The following is a 22,078-nucleotide window of genomic DNA, read 5'->3' as shown; positions in this document are numbered from 1 at the left end:
GGAAAGGAGGCTAACTGGGCCAGCATGAACACATCATCCCGAGCAATTAGAGTCACTCACACAATACGCATCCGCCTCCCTGTCGGCTGGGACTCAATCGCAATATCGACATGTTTTGTTTGATTTTGCCACAAGGTATCGATTTCATTAGCGTCCACTAGGGGTGAGAGAAAACATACGGTTTTCTTCAATACAGTATCAATATCGGTGTCAAATGATGATATGATTGTTCGAGTGTGTGTGTGTGTGAGAGAGAGAGAGAGAGAGAGAGAGAGAGATTGATATGATAATTTTCTGCGGCAATATTGTAAAACGGACAAACGTGTCAAAAATCTGAACAACCTGACAAAACATCTGCATCATCTATCTCCCTTTTGTCTGCTGATAACAGTCTGGACACACGAGCGTCAAATGTGGATATTATGCTTGTCACTCTCCACAGTCTGTTTAGTGAGTGAACGCTGTTAGCGATTCCGTACAAGCCCCGCCCCCTCCCCTTCCCTTCCCATCCTCTCCCGCCTTTGTTATTCCTCTTTTGTGCAATGCTTTGCCTAAGGAGCCACATTTCCTAGCAACGGCCTGCCAACCAGCGTTTGGCAGCGCGTCAACATTCTCTCGCTTTGTGGGAAAACGCCACCGCTTCCTGCCTGCCTGCCCGCCACCAGCCACGATGAAGATGATGAAGATGATGTTGATCCATATAACGGATAAATTGCAAGTCGCGCACGTCCTGACGATCGGCACATTTCAGAACGTGGCGGACGGGGATGGGGTTGTTCAAACGCCCATTGGTGGCCCACTTTGAAAACCGCAATTCATATCCCATGGAAGCTGAACAACAACTCCCCCACATCATCGCACCATTTGTGCCATGCTTGCTAATGAGACATCAAGGCTAAAAGGAGGGGGAGGGGCCACATTTTTAGAAAAAAAAATAAAAAATCTAAGTAACCATATATAAACTTCCCAACATTTTACAAGTCCATAATCAGTGTCAGCATCAGTCTCAATTTTCCCCGGACTTGTTATTTCCATACAATTCATCAAAGTAGGGTGTCGGGGAAGGAACATTAAGATCTTTTTTGACTGTTTTACAGTCGGGGTTGGGTAACGGACTGGAATGCGGCGACCTTTCCAAGGCAGAGGGGGGGGGGGGAAGCAAGCTGGTAATGGAAACACTGGATTTGCGAAAAAAAAACAAAAAACAAAACTCAAATATCGCAAAAAAGTTTTTGAAACACTTTGCACATTAGTAGCCATGTGACACGGAGGAAAGGTATGTAACACGTGTATTTTCATTTACTTGCAATTGACTATTTGTTTTGAGAATTCCCTCACATGTTATTGTATTATTATGTATTTTTATTCTCCACACTTTTTTGATGCCTAACAACTCCCAATTACATTGCTCAAATTTCAACTAGCTTCAAAAATTCACACCTCCTGGGGTATATATCGTCTGATTCCACATTACTTACAACATTTGCACAATTTAACATTTAATATCAACTTTTCCCCATTCATTTTGAATGGGACAGTCATTTAACTTTTTTTTAAGTATCACTTTCCACGCCCACTTCCAAATATATAACTTATCATTACCAGGTGTCTGATACTGCTCAGTGGCACAGTTGGTAAAGCGCATTGTCCCGGAAACAGGAGTTTATAATTTTTTCATAATTTATCTCTCAATGTGCTTTCAGCATTCCCACACATTTTTTCCAGAAATTGCACCTAAGTCTAGTTCAATTCGCTATTGTAGTTTAGTTTTACATGCTGAAGTGTTTTGTATATCATGAAAAGAGAGAGAGGTGTAACCGAGCGAGCCTTGTGCGAGAATAAAAGGAGATGAGCTTGACTACAGGAAGTAGGAAGTATGGGGCCCACTCGCTTTTGTGTCGGAAATGCCTCCTGAGGGGATAACAAGTCTTTAAGTGATTTAGCTACATAGCAAATATGCCGCCGTTCAACGCACCAATGTTCCATATCGTCGCATGAGAATTTGGTCCGATACCACCGGTAACAAGCGAGACACAGCTTGAAAGCCGTTCTCTGTCTACACCAGAACACGAGTTACAACACAAAATTCCCGAACCCGCCCGATGAAGTGATATAACTACACCGGGCGTCCGTCTTCCCTAAACATCACGAGGACATCCTACAGAACAGCGAGGTCTTGCGAGAATGGGAAATTACGAGAATTGCGCCTCAGAAGCCAAACACTCTTCAATGGAAACACCGGCAAATCGACATTGTACTTCATTTAAATAGTACAATATCGCTTTTATTTTTGAGAAAAAGGGTCATGGAAACGCAGCTACTGATCTGCTTGAATTAGGAGCGCAAATCTCAAGCTGGAGACACGAGACGAGCATCCTCGTGCGAAGACATTGGCTCGTGTGCGTTTTGTGTTGAAAGCACATTTTGACACTTGAGCAGGCACCTCTCGGCCTTCAAAAGGGATCAATGAAAACATTCCACCGATAACAATGCGGAGGCAGGCAGCGAACGGAGCTTGCTGTTGTCTTGCCAGGAAAAAATAAATAAAAAAAATAAAATAGAGCCTCATTTGACTCCACAATGGAGACGTTGGCAGACACTTGTGGCGAAAGTAGAGAGCACGATGGCCACAATGTTGACACTTACGGCGATGTAGTAGACCTTGGCTTGGGTTGCCAGCTCCCAGTTGCCGTCCAGGTCCAGATGTTGCTCCTTCTTGTAGCACTGCGCTGCCGCCAGGTTGGCCACCAGGGACCTGTACGACATACATCAAATATTGTAGAGACTCATTTTTCAAGTATGACTATCAGTGTGTAATAATATGCATACCTGTAATGCATATTATCAGCTTCATAAACCAACAAAGAGTTGTTTGATGATAAGTTCAAGACCGATACCAGTACGAGTGTGTACTCTAAGTACCCATTGACAGTACTGATACCACAAGTATTTGTGGCGTGTAAAATTTCATTTACCATTTTATTGTGAACAAAGACCTCTCTTTCAGGTGCAGATGATGATTTGAACAATGTGTCAAAATGGCGCAGTATAGCGCCATCTACTGACGAGGAGGACTCACTTGATGTCAGGTTTACTAAGTTTTACTTGTATTTTGGTAGCTGGAATTGACAGCCTCCACGAATACCCGATACCTTGAAAAGAAGGTTGTATTTGTTCGATACAGATAATTGATATCGTTACTCTCCCATCCCTAAAAACAATGCTTTGCTGCAAACGCCTCCAAATTTGTATTTGTTTTTCATCCATCCACTGGATAACGATCTCAACACTGTATCACAAGAAAAAACAATCACCTTATCTTTTTGAGAAAAAAAAGATACAGTCACAGTATCAATATCATAACACAATATTGATATTTTGACTCGTGTATTGATTGATACTATATAGCAACGCAATACGATCCAATCCTGTCCAATTTCACAAGTGCAAATTGTGTTTTTCCAGCCAAAGATAACTCCCAACATGGAAAAGCACCAGTGCGAGTGAGTGGGGGGGGGGGAAACAAGTAGAACATGATGAACACTTGAGCCGTGAGTGCTGATGTTGGTGGTTAGTTGGGAGTGTCGGATATAAAGAGAGGCAGGTGGCATTATCTTAACACGGGCCATTAGGTAGCAGCCCCTCCAAAACGCGGCGGCCCTCTTTATGAGCGGCTATCAAAGTGAGTGCAACAATCAGAGCTACTTGATGAGAGCAGGTGCTGCGACACAAAAAGCGCTTCGCCGCCTTTCACGGGCGTGTTTCGGGAATTTCAATGAGGAAAGACCGGATGAGATGCAGGACTGATAAATTGCAGGAATTTGTCAATGATAATTTAGGGTTGAACGGAAATATAAGGAAACGGACGTGAAGGAACATTAACAAGGAAAATGAAATTTTCCTATTATGAAAAATATCTTCCTGCATTAAACTTCCAATGACATAAAATACTACTAGAAAATCCTACACCAAAAAATTGAGTAAGGCTGTGCAATTAATCGAAATTAAATTACAATTTTAGTTATTACACTCCACAATTACAAAATCAGCATAATCATTAAAAAAAAGATTAACACAAATTTTTTAGTTATTTAAATTTATACATTTGCACCTTTTTTAAAATTTAAAATAAATTTATAATAAATTTTGTTTCATCCAAAAGGAACTTACATAGTTAATAATAATAATAACAATAATAATTAATTATTATTATTATTATTATTATTATTATCATAATTAGTGTTTCAAAGAATTGTATTTGTCCTAATATTTTTTACTAAACATTTTCTTGTTTTGTACCCAAAAAAAACTAAGTGATCGTCCTAGTGCACAGTGCATAAGCTGCACTCCAAAGTCAAATTTTACATACATAAATAAATAAATATATATCATTGTAAATATCTATTATTAGAATAAATTCTGTTTGATCCAAAGGGAACTTACATAAACTTTAACAAATAACAAAAATGTAAAATTTTAAACAAATGAGCCAGAGAGGAATAGTGAAAATAAAGGTAGAACATTTTACAATTACTGAAGTAATACACGTAAATTAATATTACAATAAAAAAGTGCAAAGCAAAGTTTTGTGCAATGAACAACACAAGGAACAAAGTTAAACAGTAAATATATGTATTTTCTTTTAATTAATCTTAACATTTTTTTAAATTAATCTTAACATTTGTTTTTTTATTAATCTGAACATGTTCTTGTTTTGTACCAAAAAATAAATATTTGAATAATCGTGGCTTCAATTATTGCCAAAGTAATCAGGACTATTATTTTTTTCCCCATAATCAAGCAGGCCTAAAGCGGAGCTTGATTTTTCGGGCAATTTTCCAGCAACAAGGTGTGATGCCCCACATTGAAAACATTTTGAATCAGTATTTCCATATCAAGCAATCCGAATAGTTTGGATTCAATTCCAATCGAAGACTCATCAGACGGATTTGAAGCCAGCAGCGGCCGTCAGTTGAGCGACCTTTGCTCTTTGTCTTCAGAGTTGTCTGAGGAACACCTGCAAGAAATCTTCCGCCGCCAGTCTGCCTGAACGCGCCGCGTGACCTTTTCACGTGTCGCGGATCAACATCAGACAAGCAAGCCTGTCGGGCCAGGTAGCGAGCGGGCTGATTGACTGACAACTCGGCACTGAACGTCATAGATGGCAGTTTACCATATTTTAGCCCCATGTAACTGTTTGTTTTGTTTTGTTTTGTATCAGGGCCGGAATATTTTGAGATTTTTCATTAGAGATTTGACTTTTTTGTTTGAAGTCAGTTTTAATTAGTTTTTAGAGCAGGTTTGTTAGTTTTGATTCGTTTTTTTTCCCCCCCTGAAAATGCTTCATTTCATATATATATATATATATATATAAACTTCTGATGTAAAAATAAAACTAATACTAAAACTAAGTTGAAATGAAGCATTTTCAGGGGGGAAAAAAAACGAATCAAAAACTATATATACATATATATATATATATATATATTTATTTATTTGTTTTTTAAATATCAATATATATATACATAATTTATTGCTTGACCTTTCCTGCTTCTGTACAGAAAATTAAGTTTTAGCAATGTAAGATAATATTTGATTTGTTTACAAATGGTGTGCCATCGAAGAAAGCGCCGTCTCATGCCACTTGGAAGTACAGTAGGTCTTATGTTGAGGATGTTGGCGACCACTCACCGGTTGTCGCCGGTGATGCAGGCGGCGCAGGTGCCGGTGGGCTCCTCGCTCTGCTCGTAGTAGCGGGCGTCCACGTGCGCCTCCTCCGCCTTCTTCTTCAGGATCTCGCCAAAGCGGTCGGTGCCGATGCAGCCGAAGAAGGTCGCCACCTTGTGGGGCTTCTGGATCATCCACTGGGACACGGGCAAAAAAAAATAAATCAAATATTAACACGGAAAGTGAAGTCTCACGCATGATTTGGTGAAATACTGTAAGATTTGTGAAACTCTGATGCGATTTTTTAAATTGCGTCAGATTTGGTGAAGTCTCGCGACGCTTTATCCAGTTGCACAAAATATGCTTTAGTCTCATGGGATTTTTTTTTTAAGTCTTCTGAATTACAGTGAAATCTCAAAAAAACATTTTTGAAATCTCACGACATATGATGGATACTCGTCTAATCTGCTGAGATCTCAACAATATCTGACAAAGTCCTGCAAACGTCTCTCCAGTCTCCTGAAATATGTTGAAATATTCACAAAAACATTTGTTCAAGTCTAATGCAATATGTTCCAATCTGAGTCAAGTGTTTTGTTTCATGTTTTCCAGTCTTAAACCATGTTGAAGTCTCAAAAAATGTGCTGAAATCTCACACGATTTGTCAAAATCTTGGGAAACAATCTTATGATTTTAGTCTCATGGGATTTTTCCAAGTCATGAAATTTGTCAAGTATTGTGAGATTTGTTAGTCATACATAACTTTCTGACTTGATTTTTTGTTCATTTTAAAACTCTCAAAATTGTGAAGTAAATGTAATTATTTATAATTAACATTTAGAGATTTAGATTATTATTTTTTTTGCCCATACCCAAATAAACTGTTAAAATATAACACATGAATGGTGCTGAAAGGGATACTTGACTCACTGAGCCATTTTCAGCAGTAAAAAGTGAATATATTGTCTATAATTAATGTGGTAACTTGATTTTTTTTTCATGTACAATTAGTATCTTTAAAAAGTCATTTTTCTACTTGCTGTCGACTGATGACATCACCTGTGCTGAGGAAGTAGGAAATGACCAATCATTGCTCAGTTTGCTGACCAAACCCATAAAACAGGTGAGCCATGATTGGACATTAGCTACTTCCTCAGCCCAGGTGATGTCATCAGTCGACAGCAAGTAGAAAAATGACTTTTTAAAAGTTATTAATTGTACATGAAAAATAATCAAGTTATCAAATTTATTCTGGATAAAATATGAAATTGGAAATTGCTGGAAATTGTTCAATGAGTCAAGCATCCCTTTAAGTCAAAAGACGGTGCAGGTCTACAAAGTCATGCTTTCCGTCTATCAGGCCGACGCCATCCATCCCCTCCCCTCCGCTAGACGTGAAACGTGCACGCGCAAACTGCCGGCGAAAGTCAACACAAGTGCACTCTTCTTCTTCTTCTTCTCCTTCTCCTTCTTGCTCAAACCTTCTTTGCTGCAGGCGCCTCGCACTTATCAAGGTCAGCGGCTCGGGTACACGTCAAGTCCAATCTGACTCTCCCGTCATCGTGATCACCCCCCCCCCCATCCAAGGTTAGGCTGTAAATAATGACATGTGCCGGCCACTCAGGTGGGAATACATGATGGGCGCATAACCCCCTCCCCCGCCTCTTCGACGTCCAGCCACCGCTGTCCCTCTGATGACAGCATGGTGAATCACAGCAGTGCCCTTCTTCTTCTCCTCCTCCTCTTCCTCCTCTCCCTCTCTATGACCCTCGGCTGTACTCTCACTGCCAACTCAGCTTGTCATTTTGCAGGGTCGTTAACAGGCACACATACACTAACATGCGCATGAGTACACGGTGCGCCCACGCAGAGAAAAAGCCTGACAAACACACAGATTGAAAACACCTCTGCTTTTTTTTTTTTGCCAGAAGCTGCCTTCCTACACTAATAAAAACAAAGCGGCAACAGATAAGAAGAAATGTATATCTCTACATTTCCACCCTGGAGACAATCCATCTCCATTCACAGATTACGTGCGACGATGTTGTTTTTTTGGCTTTCAAAGGGTCAGGAAAATTTCTGGTGAATTTCCGTGGGAAGTTAAGAAAGGAAATGATTTTGGAAGTACTCCAAATTGGAAACTTTCCATGGGGATTGAGGTGGGAATTTCATGGAAATGTGTCACAATCAACTATGAATATAAACATTTTGGTTTGGTCATAAGCAAAACAGTTTGCTCTCTTATTTTCCATGACAGTACCATCAGCACCGACCTTCAATTTTGTCAATTCCTGGTTTATTCCCATGAATAATGTGAATGTTTCAGACTTTAAAGCGATACAACACTTATTAATCATTTTCCACTATTGTGTACAAAGAATAAAGTGCAAATATCTCTGGCATCTTATTCCCTGAGCTTATTTTAAACCGATTAAGTATCAGATTTCAATCTTACGGTGTGGGACGCCATATTCCTGGTCACGTGATCGTGATGACGTATCCCGTACGTAACCGGAAGCCGTCTTCGTTCATTTCAACGGGAATTGGCTGACATAATGAGCGAGAAAAAGACTGTCTTTGATCCCAAATACTGCGCCAATTCTGTTCAGAGTGAAGTCCTCAACATGCCTGGTTTCGTGTCATTCAGTGTGGGGGTGGGGCGGCCGCTCCTAATGTGGGCTAAAGTGTGCTTAGCACACGACATGTAGTTTATCCTAGCAGAGTGAAAGTCACCCGAATGTTTCCCGTCCACTTCGACTCGCCGCCGGCTGGATCTGCCAGTTTCATCCGGCTTTCGGTTGTAAACAAATCTTTGGCGTGTCCTCCGTGGCTGTACTGCTTTTGAAGAAGTGCTTCTTTGTTGTAAGGCGTAATTCCACCTTTGACGTCCGCCGTGGGACGTGATAATTCCTCGTGAGTGTCTTTGCCATCATTCATTCCGTGTCATGCAATGTGTATTTTATGCACGCGATACGTCACGATCACGTAACTGTCCAAAATGCCCGATACAGCACTTAACATAAAAATATAGATAAAAATTGCTATAAAATCATAACTGCTCAAAATAAATTGGCATTTTTTTCAGGGAAGTGCTGAAATGAACCAGTTCACCGAATAGCTGGTTAGTTTTTCATAATTCTTATGTTCCTTTAAAAAAAAAAAAAAAAAATAGCCTGTAATTTTACAAACCTACAACAGATTGATTATGGTACTTTATTGTGACCTAAGAAAGCTCTCAACTCAAAGTACTCACAAATGGGCATGGTGTGAAATCTGGGCCTGTTCAGTTGAACATAAATTCTGTATAAATGGCAACAGGTGGATACGGAGCTTCAATGTACCTTTGTTCTAACCAGTCACGATACGTCACTGCCACAGACAGATGAACAAAGATACATCTGTAATTACTAATTTTCACACTAATTGCTGGAACTGAATTGGCTCATTTCCTACACTGCTGCGGTGGTTGTGAATAGCTGCCTTCAAATGTAATGACATCCAAGAAAAGTATTAAACCCGGTTATTAACTAAACCCACAACATACAAGCACCTTTTGGAAAGAACAATCTGTGTACTTGAGAAATGCCTCCCCCGCATCTCTGTCTCATCTGCTGCTTGATTTCACCGGCACAGCACCGCCTGGGTAATGAAGTCGCCTGCATGCGCGTTGGCCCGATCCCGCCCGGGGCGCTGCGCTGCTATAATTGGGGTTGTGACAAAGCATGAATACCCAGGAAGCAGTATTGGTTGACCTCTTGCTGACTTTACCTCCTCCGCCCACCCTCTCTTGCAAACGGCGGCTGCGGCATTATGGGATGATGCTGACGGATTGTCTGTAGGGTGTACTTTTGTCAACTAGGGGTGGAATCGATGAGTGGACGAGTTGACTAACTCTACTATGTCGTATCAACATTTAACGGTATCAATTTAAAAAAAAAAAAAAATGGTGTGGTGCATGTAGCGGATTTTCTTATTTCATAGGTTAGGTCTGGAATAGACATGAGCCGATATTACATTCAGATAGTATGATAACCGTGAGCAAAATATTGCAATATAACCTCATGAAAATTATTTGAAATATTTGTGTATATAAAGGCAGTATTTTTCTTCCAGTGAAAGCAATCGATTTTATTTTAAAATATAGAATATTTGGTACAGAAGAAACGTGCACAATGTCACTTTTTTTTCCCCCAGTCATGCCATGGGCTACTTATGTTGTCTTTAGGGCTAACTAGTGCCCACTTGAACATTTTTTTTCTTTTTTTTTTTCAGGACAATGTAAATGAATGAACAGAGCAAAAAGGCTTCTATGTTACCACGGTGCATCTTGAGTCTTGCTCCCTCTGTCCTCCTCCTCCTAATTTATGCCTAACTCCTCACCCCTCCCCTCTCTGCTACTGGGGGGGTTATTTCAAGGCAATCAAATTCAAAGACACTTCTTGTTTTTATATTGTGCCCTGCTAAGAAGACCATACCTAGTCTGGAACATAACTCACTTTTGTGATATTTTTGTTGCTATGTGTGCCATGAGATTTTTCTCATGTAAAATATGTGCCTTGGCGCAATAAAGGTTGGGAAACACTGCTTTGAGCTATTAAATTGCTTTTGTATGTAAATGACATAATGGTCTCGCACTCAGCTCCTCCTACCCCCAGAACCCAACGAGATGTTGGCAATAATTTCTGCACTATTAATGATGCAATTCCGATGTAATGAAGCTCTGACGGGGAGGTTGACAGACTCAAACGAAAAAAGGTAACGGCATCTGGAGGTGGCCGGGAAGGCCCGGCGGGCGCCTCGCCAAGCTTCCCATCTGGAGTTTGATGTTGCCTATCACAGGGCATAGACAGAAAGTGGGCTGCGCAACATCAAAACCTGGAAACCCCAAAGTTACTTGTTTAAAGGTTGACCTGTGTTTGTTTGTTGTTTTAACAAAAGAATGAGCAAACATCTGTCCATTGCAAACCTGTCATGGTGCGCCATTTTGTATGAAGTGTGGCCTGGTTGCTGCGGCTGAGGGGGTCGGGGGCCTGACGTTGATGAGCTCTGGCAGCTTCCATTAAATCACTCTTTTCTGGAAAGTACGGGGGTGTGAAAGAGACGGGCCTGAAGATTTTTGCAGTCAATCAGGTGGTAACTCACAGTGACCCGAGAAGAGACTCCCTTGCCTTCTGGTCAATAACTCCAATCCGGTGGATTTCATGCGCAGTTAGCTGTGTGGGGGATGCTAGGCCTCAGCTCGCATTTAGGAGCGACCAAGGTCTAAGAAATTAGAATCCTGATGATCTAAGTCGAGCTTTATGGCTGAGGGATCTGGTTATTAATCAGACACCAGTGGACTTATCGAGAAAATGACTTGAGACCAACAACAAAACACCATGTGATACGTTTTATGGAGAACTATCGGGCTTATAGGTTTGGCTTCTAGATATTTCATCACAAAAACAAAAATCCAGGTCTTTAACGTCCTGGTGCTTTTCTGGTCTTCTTTTGATGCCGCGAGATAGATCAAGACCAGTGACCACAGAATGGACTACAAGACTGCACTCCTTTGATACCACAGCTCTAAGAAAAATCCTTGGGTACCAATGGACCATCTGTGTCAACCAGTCGGTTTCACGAAGAGTTTGTGATCTAGCGTTATGGCTGAGAGACCTGGAAATTAACCAGTGACCATAACCTCTGATCATCTTGCATCAAACAGTCTGCTTGGTGAATAATTTTTCATAAAATCACCAACTAAAGAACCTCAAGAATCAGACTGATTGGTTTGTTGGCTTCCTTCCAGGCAACTAAAGAACCGAAATCTATGTGGTAAGATTTCCAGAGAACTATCAGACTCATGTTTGGCTTTCAGATATTTAGTTCCAGTAACAAAGGTCCAAACTTTTAAAAGTTCTGTTGCTCCCAGTCTTGCTTTCATGGCTGCGACATCAACCAGTGATCTTAGACTGTACTTCTTTGATACTAAGTCACTGAGAAAAATCTTTGGGATTACTTTGTGTTGGCTTCATGATGTCATGACTCAGAGTGAAACAGCCGAATGACACCCTCCGGCTTTTTTTTTTTTTTTTTTTTTTGTATGCTCTTCACAGCTAATCAACCTGTTCTGATCACATCCAGCCTCCCTGCCAGGCCACTGAAAGTCCGCATGCTTGTGCTTTGGTGACACCAGTAAAAAGACCAGGCAGGCAGGCAAGGAGTAGAATTGTAAATGATCTACATGATAATGAGCTGATTATCAGTCAAAGGCTTTGGTAAATCGCACACACACTCTCTCGCTCTCATTTCCTTTCAGATCAGAGATCCTCATTGTGTTCCATTTAGGGTCTGTCTGTTGGTTGTGTTGACACAAAGGCATCGTGCTGATGCAAGGTTGAGACTGAAGATCGCTTTAGTCAAAACGGTTTTGCTGCAATGGTGACACTCAAAGCAGCAAGTCAGACCACAGCTCAGTTTCTGTTACGACTACAACAACATACAACCTTTATTTTATTTCTGTTCCCCTCAAGTGGCTAACAATTTCAAGAATCGACATCAAGCTTGGATGGATCCATAATATTTTTTTTTTTCCCCAGACTAAAAAATATATATCTAATATTTGTTTTTCACCAGATGTTGACAATGGAGAATCGTTTTCTAAAGAAACTACTTTTGGGTTTCTTTTTTTCCCTTTTTTTTTTTTTTACTTCCAAAATTAAAAATAAATCAAAGGAATAGTTTCAAAGTCACTCAAATGTAAAACAAAACCTTTTTTTTTTAAATTACCTTTTATTTAAATACCTTTTTTTCCCCCCATGTTTTCTATTGTCTTAACATTATATATATATATATATATATATATATATATATATATATATATATATATATATATATATATATATATATATATATATATATATATATATAGTTTGAATTGTGCATTACTGCCATCCACAGGATTGGAGTTTTAACAGCAATTGATCAAATGAACAATTGAAATATTAATACTGATTTTTTTTAAACATTCTTTTATATTTATTAAAAGTTCAGAAAAAAATAAATATGAATACAAAATATTTTTAAAATCTGAAAATATTGTGTTATTATCTATTGGTTCTGGAGGACACAAAATGCATTTTTGATCGTGACTTGAGCATTCATTTTGAATTTGGGGTTGTTTGTTTATTGTGCTCTTTTAATCATCTGCTTATCTTAAAGCTTCATTTCCTTATCAAACAGAGGCGAGGGGAGAATCGGGGTGCATTTCCCTGCCCGTTTCAAGTAAATAAACAGGATGTTGCATATAAAACGAGGGTGGCGGATGGGCAGTGGGCTTGTTCAGCCATCAAAATGTGCATTTAAACTCTTGCCAAATTTGCAAATCACTATTTATTAATTGGGAAAAATGAAACTGGTCAAAAGCAATGTAACTTCTTTACATTACAAGTAGTAATTTATCAGTAGCAGCGCTGCGACCTACCTCCATGCCTTGCACTTTCAAAATAAAATCTGTGAGCCGTAAAACGATAAGATGCTTGAAATGTTTTAGAACCGGTTACAGTTTAAACAAATATGTGCAAAAACATTCACCATACATGGAAATCACGATAGAAGGCGGTCATGACATCCGACAGTTGAGCGTGTGGGCAGAGAGTTCATCCCGGCGACCGGCAGGCAAGCAGACAAAACATCTGCTTTTATATCGTCTGTACCTTGACTGAAAAGGCCACTTTTTACATTTTACTTTGACAAGCAGGATGCTTCTTGGGATGTGATTGGTCCTGCAGGAACAGGTTAAAAAAAAAAAAAAAAGAAGAAAAAAAAAAAAAAAACACCCCGCTATCGAGTTACGGGCGTCTTTATGTCCTCTGCAGACGTGGACGAGTGGAAATATCAACGACGAGCTTCTCCGCTTACGTTTGTCTGCACAGGTAAGCAAAAAAAAGAAAAAAAGAAAAGAAAAAAAAACCGCTCTTAGCTGCTGCCTGACCTTGAGACGGATGTCCGTCATTCAATCAGCCAGCTCTAGCTGCGTTAAAGCCGCCTATCATTTTGCACTAATAGAGCGGCTGTTCACACGACTAAACTGTTACACCTTTACACATAAAAGGAGTTTATCCAATGAATTAAAAAAGGAGAGCATACATACTAACCATTATTAATAATAGATGGGCAAGCCATCCTGTCACATTAAAACACTCTTTTCGACACTGTCAAGTTGGGGCGTGGCTAAAATGGGGACCAGTGATGCATGAGTCAATCCTCCCCATTTGTTCACATCAGCAGTTATCTGGTGCAATTACTGAGTTCTAATGACGAGCATTGCTGTGGTACTTTTACCATTTTGTCATTGGATTATTTTGTAATTGTGTCACATTTTGTAATTTTCAAAAAAAAAAAAAAAAACTTTTAACATTTTTGCACTTTTGAACCATTTCCACAAATTAGTTCAGTATTTTGCATTTTTGTATCAATGCTAATTGTTTTTATTTGGTAAATTTCTTAAACATTTCATAAAATATGCACAATTTTATCAAGTGTGTTAGTTGTTTTTTAATTTATTTTATTTGTTCCACATTTTATAAACTAAAAATAATTGTTCAACATGTTTCTTTCTTTTTATTTATTTATTTTTAATTTCTAAAATTTAAATTTGGTGAAATAGTAGTTTCATTTTTTTTTTATTCTAATTAAAATAAAGAATATTAAAATATTCTGTAATTTTATATTCATTTATTTGCACTTTTGAACCATTTCCACAAATTAGTTCAGCATTTTGCATTTTTGCATCGATGTCAAATGTTTTGGTTTTTTTTAAATTTCTTACAAATTTCATAAAATATGCACAATTTTATTAAGTATGTTTTTTTAAATTTACTTTATTTGTTCGACAATTTGCAAACTAAAAATAATTGTTCTATTGTAATTTTACTTTTTTTTTTTTACTTTTTTCTCCCACATTTGTGCACTTTTGAACCACTTCGTGCAATAAAAAAAAAAAAAAGAACATTAAAATATTCTGTAATTTTATATTCACTCATTTGCACTTTTGAACTATTTCCACAAATTAGTTCAGTATTTTGCATCAATGCAAAAAAATGTTTTTTGAAAATTTCTTACACATTTTATAATGTGTAATTTATTTTACAATTTATTATTTTCACAATTTATTTGTCGACAATTTGCAAACTAAAAATAATTGTTCTATTGTAATTTTAAGCTGAACTTTTATTCTCTCCCACATTTTTGCACATTTGAACCCCTTCCACAATTTAGTTCACCATTTTGGATTTTTTGTATCAATGCTAAATGTTTTTGTTTTTTTTGTAAATTTCTTACACATCTCATAAAATGTGCACAATTTTATCAAGTGTGTTTGTTTTTTTAATTTATTTTATTTGTTTGACAATTTGCAAACTAAAAATAATTGTTCTACATTTTATTATTTTTATTTTTAATTTACAATATTTAAATTTGGTGAAATAGTGTTTCATGTTTTTTTTTAATTCCAATTTAAAAAAAAAAAGAACATTAAAATATTAAGTAATTTTATATTCACTCATTTGCACTTTTGAACCATTTCCACAAATTAGTTGAGCATTTTGCATTTTTGCATTAATAGTAAATGGTTTTTTGTGTTTGTAAATTTCTGACATATTACATAAAATGTGCATCATTTTATAGTGTTTTTTTATTTATTTATTTATTTATTTTATTTGTTCCACATTTTGCCAACTAATAATTACGGTTCTACATTTTTTCATTTTTTTTTTTTATTTCAAAAATTTTAATTTGGTGAAATAGCTATGTTTCATGTTTTTTTTTTAAATTCCAATAAAAAAAAGAAATAAAACTTCCAGTGAGGTTGTGGAGCAGTCAGACGAAAGCCCGCTTTCCCCCCCTCATCCATTATCTGTTATCCAGCAGGTATTTTTCTGTTTTTGCTGACAGTTTACGGCAAGAGGCGAGAAGAGTGGCGGCGCATCGTGACACGTGGAAAAACTTTGGATTTATCGCTCCGATAACCTTCCAGATTCCTTTTTTTGGCTGGTGCCGGCGCGCCAGACAACGCCGCCGGAGCCATCCATCATTCACACACACCCCCCATCACACCAACCACCCCACATGTGAGCCGCCAGTGATAAATTAGCCGCTGCCCCGTCTCCTGTGAAAAATAAGGCAGTTAATAGCAAACCATAAAGAAGGGAATTCGTATCATCACTTCAAGCGGATAATAAACGGTGAGATGCGATATTACAAGAATGCGTCGTAATTCTGCTCTCTTTAACTCGCCGCTGGACTCTGTCGGTAAATCACCACACTTGAGAAAAACAAATGGAACAACACATCTTTACATCCGTGAGGGAGTCAATCCATCAATCGGGTAAACAAAGATAAATGTCATCGTTAAGACGGTGAAAGGCAGCGAGTTGTTTCAAGAGTCGCACCGCCTGTAAACGATGACGTTTTGGCACATTTTGCCGGGTCGCTGCTCTGTACAAAAGGCAAATATCAAAATATTTCATCTTGAAAGGTATATTCAGAGCTGTAAGACATGCCCGTGTCTAATGGTATGCCGCTATATCCAACATGTACCATTTTTGTGAAACAAACAAATAAATACAAAATAAATTTAGCTCATATCCCTTTATTTCAGAACTAAATTGTTAATATTCAACATTTTTTTTGGCGCTTGTAAATTTGCTTTACAGTGTGTAGATTTGGTTAGAGATTTTAGATTTGGTTATGCATTTTGTATGAAAACAAAGTTATTTGCTGAACTTTAAATTTTTTGTAGGTGTTTATGTATTTGTGTTCACATTTTTAAACTTGTGTTTTTATTTGATTCTTTTAAAAAAAAACGCACATTAAAAATAAAAATAAAAATTTGTCACATAAAAAAAAAACTTTTTTTCCACTTTTTTTTTTTTTTTTTTTTTTTTTTTTTTTTTACATTTGGTGCTAAAAAAATTTAAACAATTGTTTAAACAATAGTTTTTCTCACATTTTGTGAATTCAATTTTCTTTAATTTTTTAAATTTTTAATTGGGAATTTTTTTTTTTTTTTTTTAAATCACATTTAATTTTTCAGATTTTTAAATATATTTCATATATATTTTCCAGACAACCGGAATGTTTTTTACATTTTCTAAATTCTCAGAACAGCGGTTTCAAAATTTGTAAGTTGCGCAAAAACTCCTCTCTCTTAACCTCCAGACTACCGGCAATTCAAATTTGTCCTCTGAAGTGGACATTTTTAAACCTGAATAACTCCCACCCAGTGCATACGATTGAATTTACTCCTTTTTGTGCTCTATAGAGGACATTCAGAGCTTTCCAATGATACCAAACGTGTAGGGCTGGGGCTTTGCTACCTTTGAATGCATCATAAAAGAAAATTGCTTCCCTCAGTACAAGCACTTTTTAGGGAAGAGGAAAAGTGTGTCTCACTTTTTATTGAACAAATTTAGGCTTTAAATGTTGTTAGCATGTACATAACTATATTTGAACCTAGCATTTAAGTTTAAAAAAAATGTCCTCTGTAGTGGACACATCATAGCTTAAAAATAAAAACTTTTTTTTTTTTTTTTTTTTTAAATTTCTTATGCAGTATTCCAGTTACTTCACAAAGATTGGGGAATATCAAAATAAACAATAATGGACAATATTTTTTTCCTGGTAGTCAGGAGGTTAAAGCGATCGATATGCATGTTGACAGACAATATGTTCACAGTAGTTTATCAAACTCAATACACAATACCCATTTTTTGCGTTAAAATGTTACAATGTGTTTAAAAAGTGGGTTTAACTCATTTTAAAAAGTTTTATTTTTATATGGTTTCTTGTAAATTACTTTTTTTTTTTTTTTTTGCCAATTGTGGGTGTGTCTGGAACGTACCACCCCAGATAAACGGGTTCATGGTATACCGCCGTCAAGATAAAAGGAAATGTGCCGACTTTTTCCAGTTTTGTTTCCAAGTTTGGTGTCGTGGATGAAGACCTCCCTGGCAGAGGTAACAAACGCGAGTGTGCTCGCTAACTTGTTGCTTTCCTTTCCACAAAGACCTCCTTCTTCTTTCAAGCCATTTCTCACAGTGCTCAGCCCACTTGAGTCGCTTCCAGTCAACGTAGTAACGCGATATCCCGTTACAGGTGGACATTCTCAGGAGGGGGAACCCCCGTTTTCCTACACCAGATGACGCGGGGGCCCCTCACAGTTTTCTCCCCTCCACGAAAGGTTCTAAACGTAAATTCAGACGGCACTATAAATCAAAATATAGATTTTCAGCCGGCGGAGCCATCCATCATTCACACACACCCCCCATCACACCAACCACCCCACATGTGAGCCGCCAGTGATAAATTAGCCGCTGCCCCGTCTCCTGTGAAAAATAAGGCAGTTAATAGCAAACCATAAAGAAGGGAATTCGTATCATCACTTCAAGCGGATAATAAACGGTGAGATGCGATATTACAAGAATGCGTCGTAATTCTGCTCTCTTTAACTCGCCGCTGGACTCTGTCGGTAAATCACCACACTTGAGAAAAACAAATGGAACAACACATCTTTACATCCGTGAGGGAGTCAATCCATCAATCGGGTAAACAAAGATAAATGTCATCGTTAAGACGGTGAAAGGCAGCGAGTTGTTTCAAGAGTCGCACCGCCTGTAAACGATGACGTTTTGGCACATTTTGCCGGGTCGCTGCTCTGTACAAAAGGCAAATATCAAAATATTTCATCTTGAAAGGTATATTCAGAGCTGTAAGACATGCCCGTGTCTAATGGTATGCCGCTATATCCAACATGTACCATTTTTGTGAAACAAACAAATAAATACAAAATAAATTTAGCTCATATCCCTTTATTTCAGAACTAAATTGTTAATATTCAACATTTTTTTTGGCGCTTGTAAATTTGCTTTACAGTGTGTAGATTTGGTTAGAGATTTTAGATTTGGTTATGCATTTTGTATGAAAACAAAGTTATTTGCTGAACTTTAAATTTTTTGTAGGTGTTTATGTATTTGTGTTCACATTTTTAAACTTGTGTTTTTATTTGATTCTTTTAAAAAAAAACGCACATTAAAAATAAAAATAAAAATTTGTCACATAAAAAAAAAACTTTTTTTCCACTTTTTTTTTTTTTTTTTTTTTTTTTTTTTTTTTACATTTGGTGCTAAAAAAATTTAAACAATTGTTTAAACAATAGTTTTTCTCACATTTTGTGAATTCAATTTTCTTTAATTTTTTAAATTTTTAATTGGGAATTTTTTTTTTTTTTTTTTAAATCACATTTAAAGGTTCTAAACGTAAATTCAGACGGCACTATAAATCAAAATATAGATTTTCAGCCGGCCGCGCTTTCCCCGGGAAAGAGCTGCAATAACAATGTCATCTGAGTCGGGCCTGGTTGCCATTAATGCGCTTGGCCCACGTCCACGTCGCGGGCCCCCGCGTGTCGGCTGTGTTTTACAAAAAAAAAAAAAAAAGCCGACAAGAGCGATGGAAACGTTACTGACCTATTTAACGCTTGGCATGTTAAGGCACGAGGAGCGCACTTTTCCAAACGATCGTCAAAAAAAACAAAAAAAAACGAGCGTCGCTCGCCAGATCAAACACCCCGCCCGGCCAACGATGTTAATGCTTGGACTTTGCGGAACGGCCAGCAGCAGAAGACAATGCTGCTCCAGTTAAACGGAACCCGAGTGAATCATGTGATTGCTATTTAGATTATCGCTCGCCGCGCCAGCGAGGCCGTCCCTTTGCCAGAAAAGTGAATTTGATCTAATTCATGTGTGTTCTCCCATTAGAGCGAGCGCTGGAAAACGTCAAGAATGGCGCGCCATGACTGGCCAAGACTGATTGACCCCCGGCTCCCAGTTTTCATGACTGCTGAGGCGCTTTGATAATAACTTTCGACCGCAACAAGAGACCGCCTCTGATTCTGGACAATCCTACTTTGTTTTCTTCATGGGCACTACTAATGTGGGCAAATTAACACGTACTCCCCAAAGGCTAAGCCCTAAACCCAACCAGAACCTTAACACCCCTAAGACCGTAAGACCGTTGTTGGGTGGGTTCGTTGGTAAATGATGTGTGTGGGGAGTAGTGATTTGTGAAACGATATGAAATTGACCATATTTGGACATCCCAGACTTACACCCAGCAGAGACATTTTATTAGCCCTAACCATACCCTTAAAACATGACCGTCAACCTTAACAACAGACCTCAAGTCAACGACTAAACCTACCATAACACCGCACCCAAAAACGCTCCCTTAAACCTTAAGCCTTCCTCTAGTTGAAACCTGATCAAGCCTTTCCTGAAACCCCATCCTTAGGTCCTTACCAACCACCTGAAACTGTATCACTACCATGAAACCACAACCTTAACAACAGACCTCAAGTCAACGACTAAACCTACCATAATGCCGTACCCAAAAACGCTCCCTTAAACCTCAAGCCTTCCTCCACTTGAAACTTGATCAAACCTTTATTGAAACCCTATCCTTAGGTCTTTAACCACTTAGCCCACCTGAAACTGTGTCACTACCATGAAACCACAACACTGACATTAGTCTTAGCACCAACACGACCCTAACCCCAACCGAAACCTTAAACCCGTACTGAATCCTATCTTAACCAAAGGTATAACTTTCATCCTGCGCACTACCCTTGAACCAAAAACCTCTAGTGTAGGCTTCCACAATCCTGGTCCCCTGAGGGGCCGGAGTCCTGCAGGTTTTAGATGTTTAGATGTGAGTTGGAGGACAAAATGAAAAACAAAAAACAAAAAACAAAAAAAACAAAAACAACCTTGGACCCTGCAGGAGTCAGGCCCTCGATGACCAGGACTGGGAAGGCCTGATCAAATGGTGTGCAGGCTCCCTATCAGTGGTACCCTTCTGTTATACAGGACTGGACTGGCACAAATAATCAGCCCTGGCATTTTGACTTAGACTCACCGGCCCAGCCCGATTCCTGACCGCACTTGGCTACCACATATGATTATTGGTTCAACTCTATATTGTAAATAGATGAATGGGCTGGTCCTTCCTAAATTGTGGGCCGGTCTCTCCGGGTAAAATGGAGGCAAATAATAATTGAATAGCATCCCATCGGCCCTAAAGGACACCGGCCCACTGGGCATCTGCCCTGTACGTCGGATGGCCAGTCCAGCCCTGCGGTTCTATTTAACTTTTTAGTACAACACATTTAATATTGATTTTTTTCTTTTATTTACGTAAAAGTTTAATTTAGTGCTGTCACTATCAAATGTTTTTAGAATTCAATCGATTCAATCTGATTCATTTCAATTTTGCATTAAAATGTATTACAAATTGTCTTTTTTCCTCTGATTACTGTTCATTAACCAGTGATCGGTATTTATTTCACACTTCATATTCATAGTGATTTATTTATTTATTTTTTTTATTTAAAAGGGGGGACTGATATGTTACCGGGTCAGTCATTGTCTTCTAAAGTAAAAACAGACGTTTGCAAATGTCTTATTTTGATTAAACACAGAAGGTAAATCAGTCTTCTTTCATGAAAGACTACAGAAATCAGTGATCAATTACTATTGATATGCTGAAATCAGAGGATTTGGACAAATTTACATAAAAAAAAAAATGGCTCCAAATGATTACTTGATTATTAAAATAGTTGTCGATTAATTTGATCATCAATATTTTAACAGCTCTAGTTTAAATTTCACTTTTATTGAGATTTTTTTTTAAGGCCAAAATCTAACTGAAACCCTAAACTCAAGCCCTTACCCTAATCTCAACCCCTGAAAAAACACAAAAACAAGATGCCATTGGCAAAAGGTAAAAACAATACACATCAGATGTTTGTCTCGCCGCCAATTCAACGCGGCGAAAAAAAAACAGCACGGGGCCGTTTTCAGCGCATAAATGGACTGTAAAGTGCACATTTTTTTCTTCTCGCTGCGGCGCCTCCTGTTGGCTTTGGCAGCTGGATGCCGACTGGTTGGCCGAGGCTGCGCGGGGCCCCGCAACTCTTAAAAAGAGAAGAAGCGAGGTCACGCCGCTACAGCGCGCGAGTTATCCGGCTCCAAGTGTTGCGGAAATCTCTCCTAAAAGGTCAATAAACGTCGGCGGGGAGGATTGACACGATGGGAGCGGAGTACAAGGCGGCAAATCCTCCGTGGGTGTAATTAACGGCTGGAGAGGAACGGCCGCCGCGCTCCAAGCAGCGTTACGAGCCAGACGCCGTGTGTACTCGTTTCGCGGAAAAAAAAACGCAATAAGTCACACAGCTGGGATCAACACAAATATTTGCAAAACCTGCTTTAAAAAAAGCGCATGCATTTGAATAAATATACTTTGACTTGTGACTTTTATGATTACAAACTAGCGACGCTAGAGTTGCATACAAAAACAAAATAAATTGGTGGCAGGG

General features: G+C 38.4%; 2 protein-coding genes across 3 annotated transcripts in view; one reads left to right on the top strand and one right to left on the bottom strand.

The window, feature by feature from the left end:
- The window catches only part of LOC144005473 (uncharacterized), a 51,062-nt gene extending 34,836 nt beyond the window's left edge, over positions 1-16,226 (top strand). The window contains exons 3-4 of the mRNA XM_077503689.1: positions 13,524-13,580; positions 15,601-16,226. Coding sequence (XP_077359815.1) covers positions 13,524-13,580; positions 15,601-15,799 — 256 coding nt within the window. The 3' untranslated portion in view covers positions 15,800-16,226. The remainder of the gene's footprint in view (positions 1-13,523; positions 13,581-15,600) is intronic.
- LOC144005471 (adenosine kinase-like) overlaps positions 1-22,078 on the bottom strand; it is a 106,523-nt gene that overhangs the window by 52,910 nt on the left and 31,535 nt on the right. For both annotated transcript variants that reach the window (XM_077503685.1, XM_077503687.1), the window contains exons 5-6: positions 5,692-5,864; positions 2,647-2,755 (exon numbers count right to left, since the gene is read on the bottom strand). In XM_077503685.1, coding sequence (XP_077359811.1) covers positions 2,647-2,755; positions 5,692-5,864 — 282 coding nt within the window. The remainder of the gene's footprint in view (positions 1-2,646; positions 2,756-5,691; positions 5,865-22,078) is intronic.

The sequence above is a fragment of the Festucalex cinctus genome, chromosome 17, assembly GCF_051991245.1.
Source record: "Festucalex cinctus isolate MCC-2025b chromosome 17, RoL_Fcin_1.0, whole genome shotgun sequence".
Lineage (NCBI taxonomy): Eukaryota > Metazoa > Chordata > Actinopteri > Syngnathiformes > Syngnathidae > Festucalex > Festucalex cinctus.
Note: the sequence above shows the minus strand (reverse complement) of the source record. Positions and strands in the feature narration are given on the sequence as shown.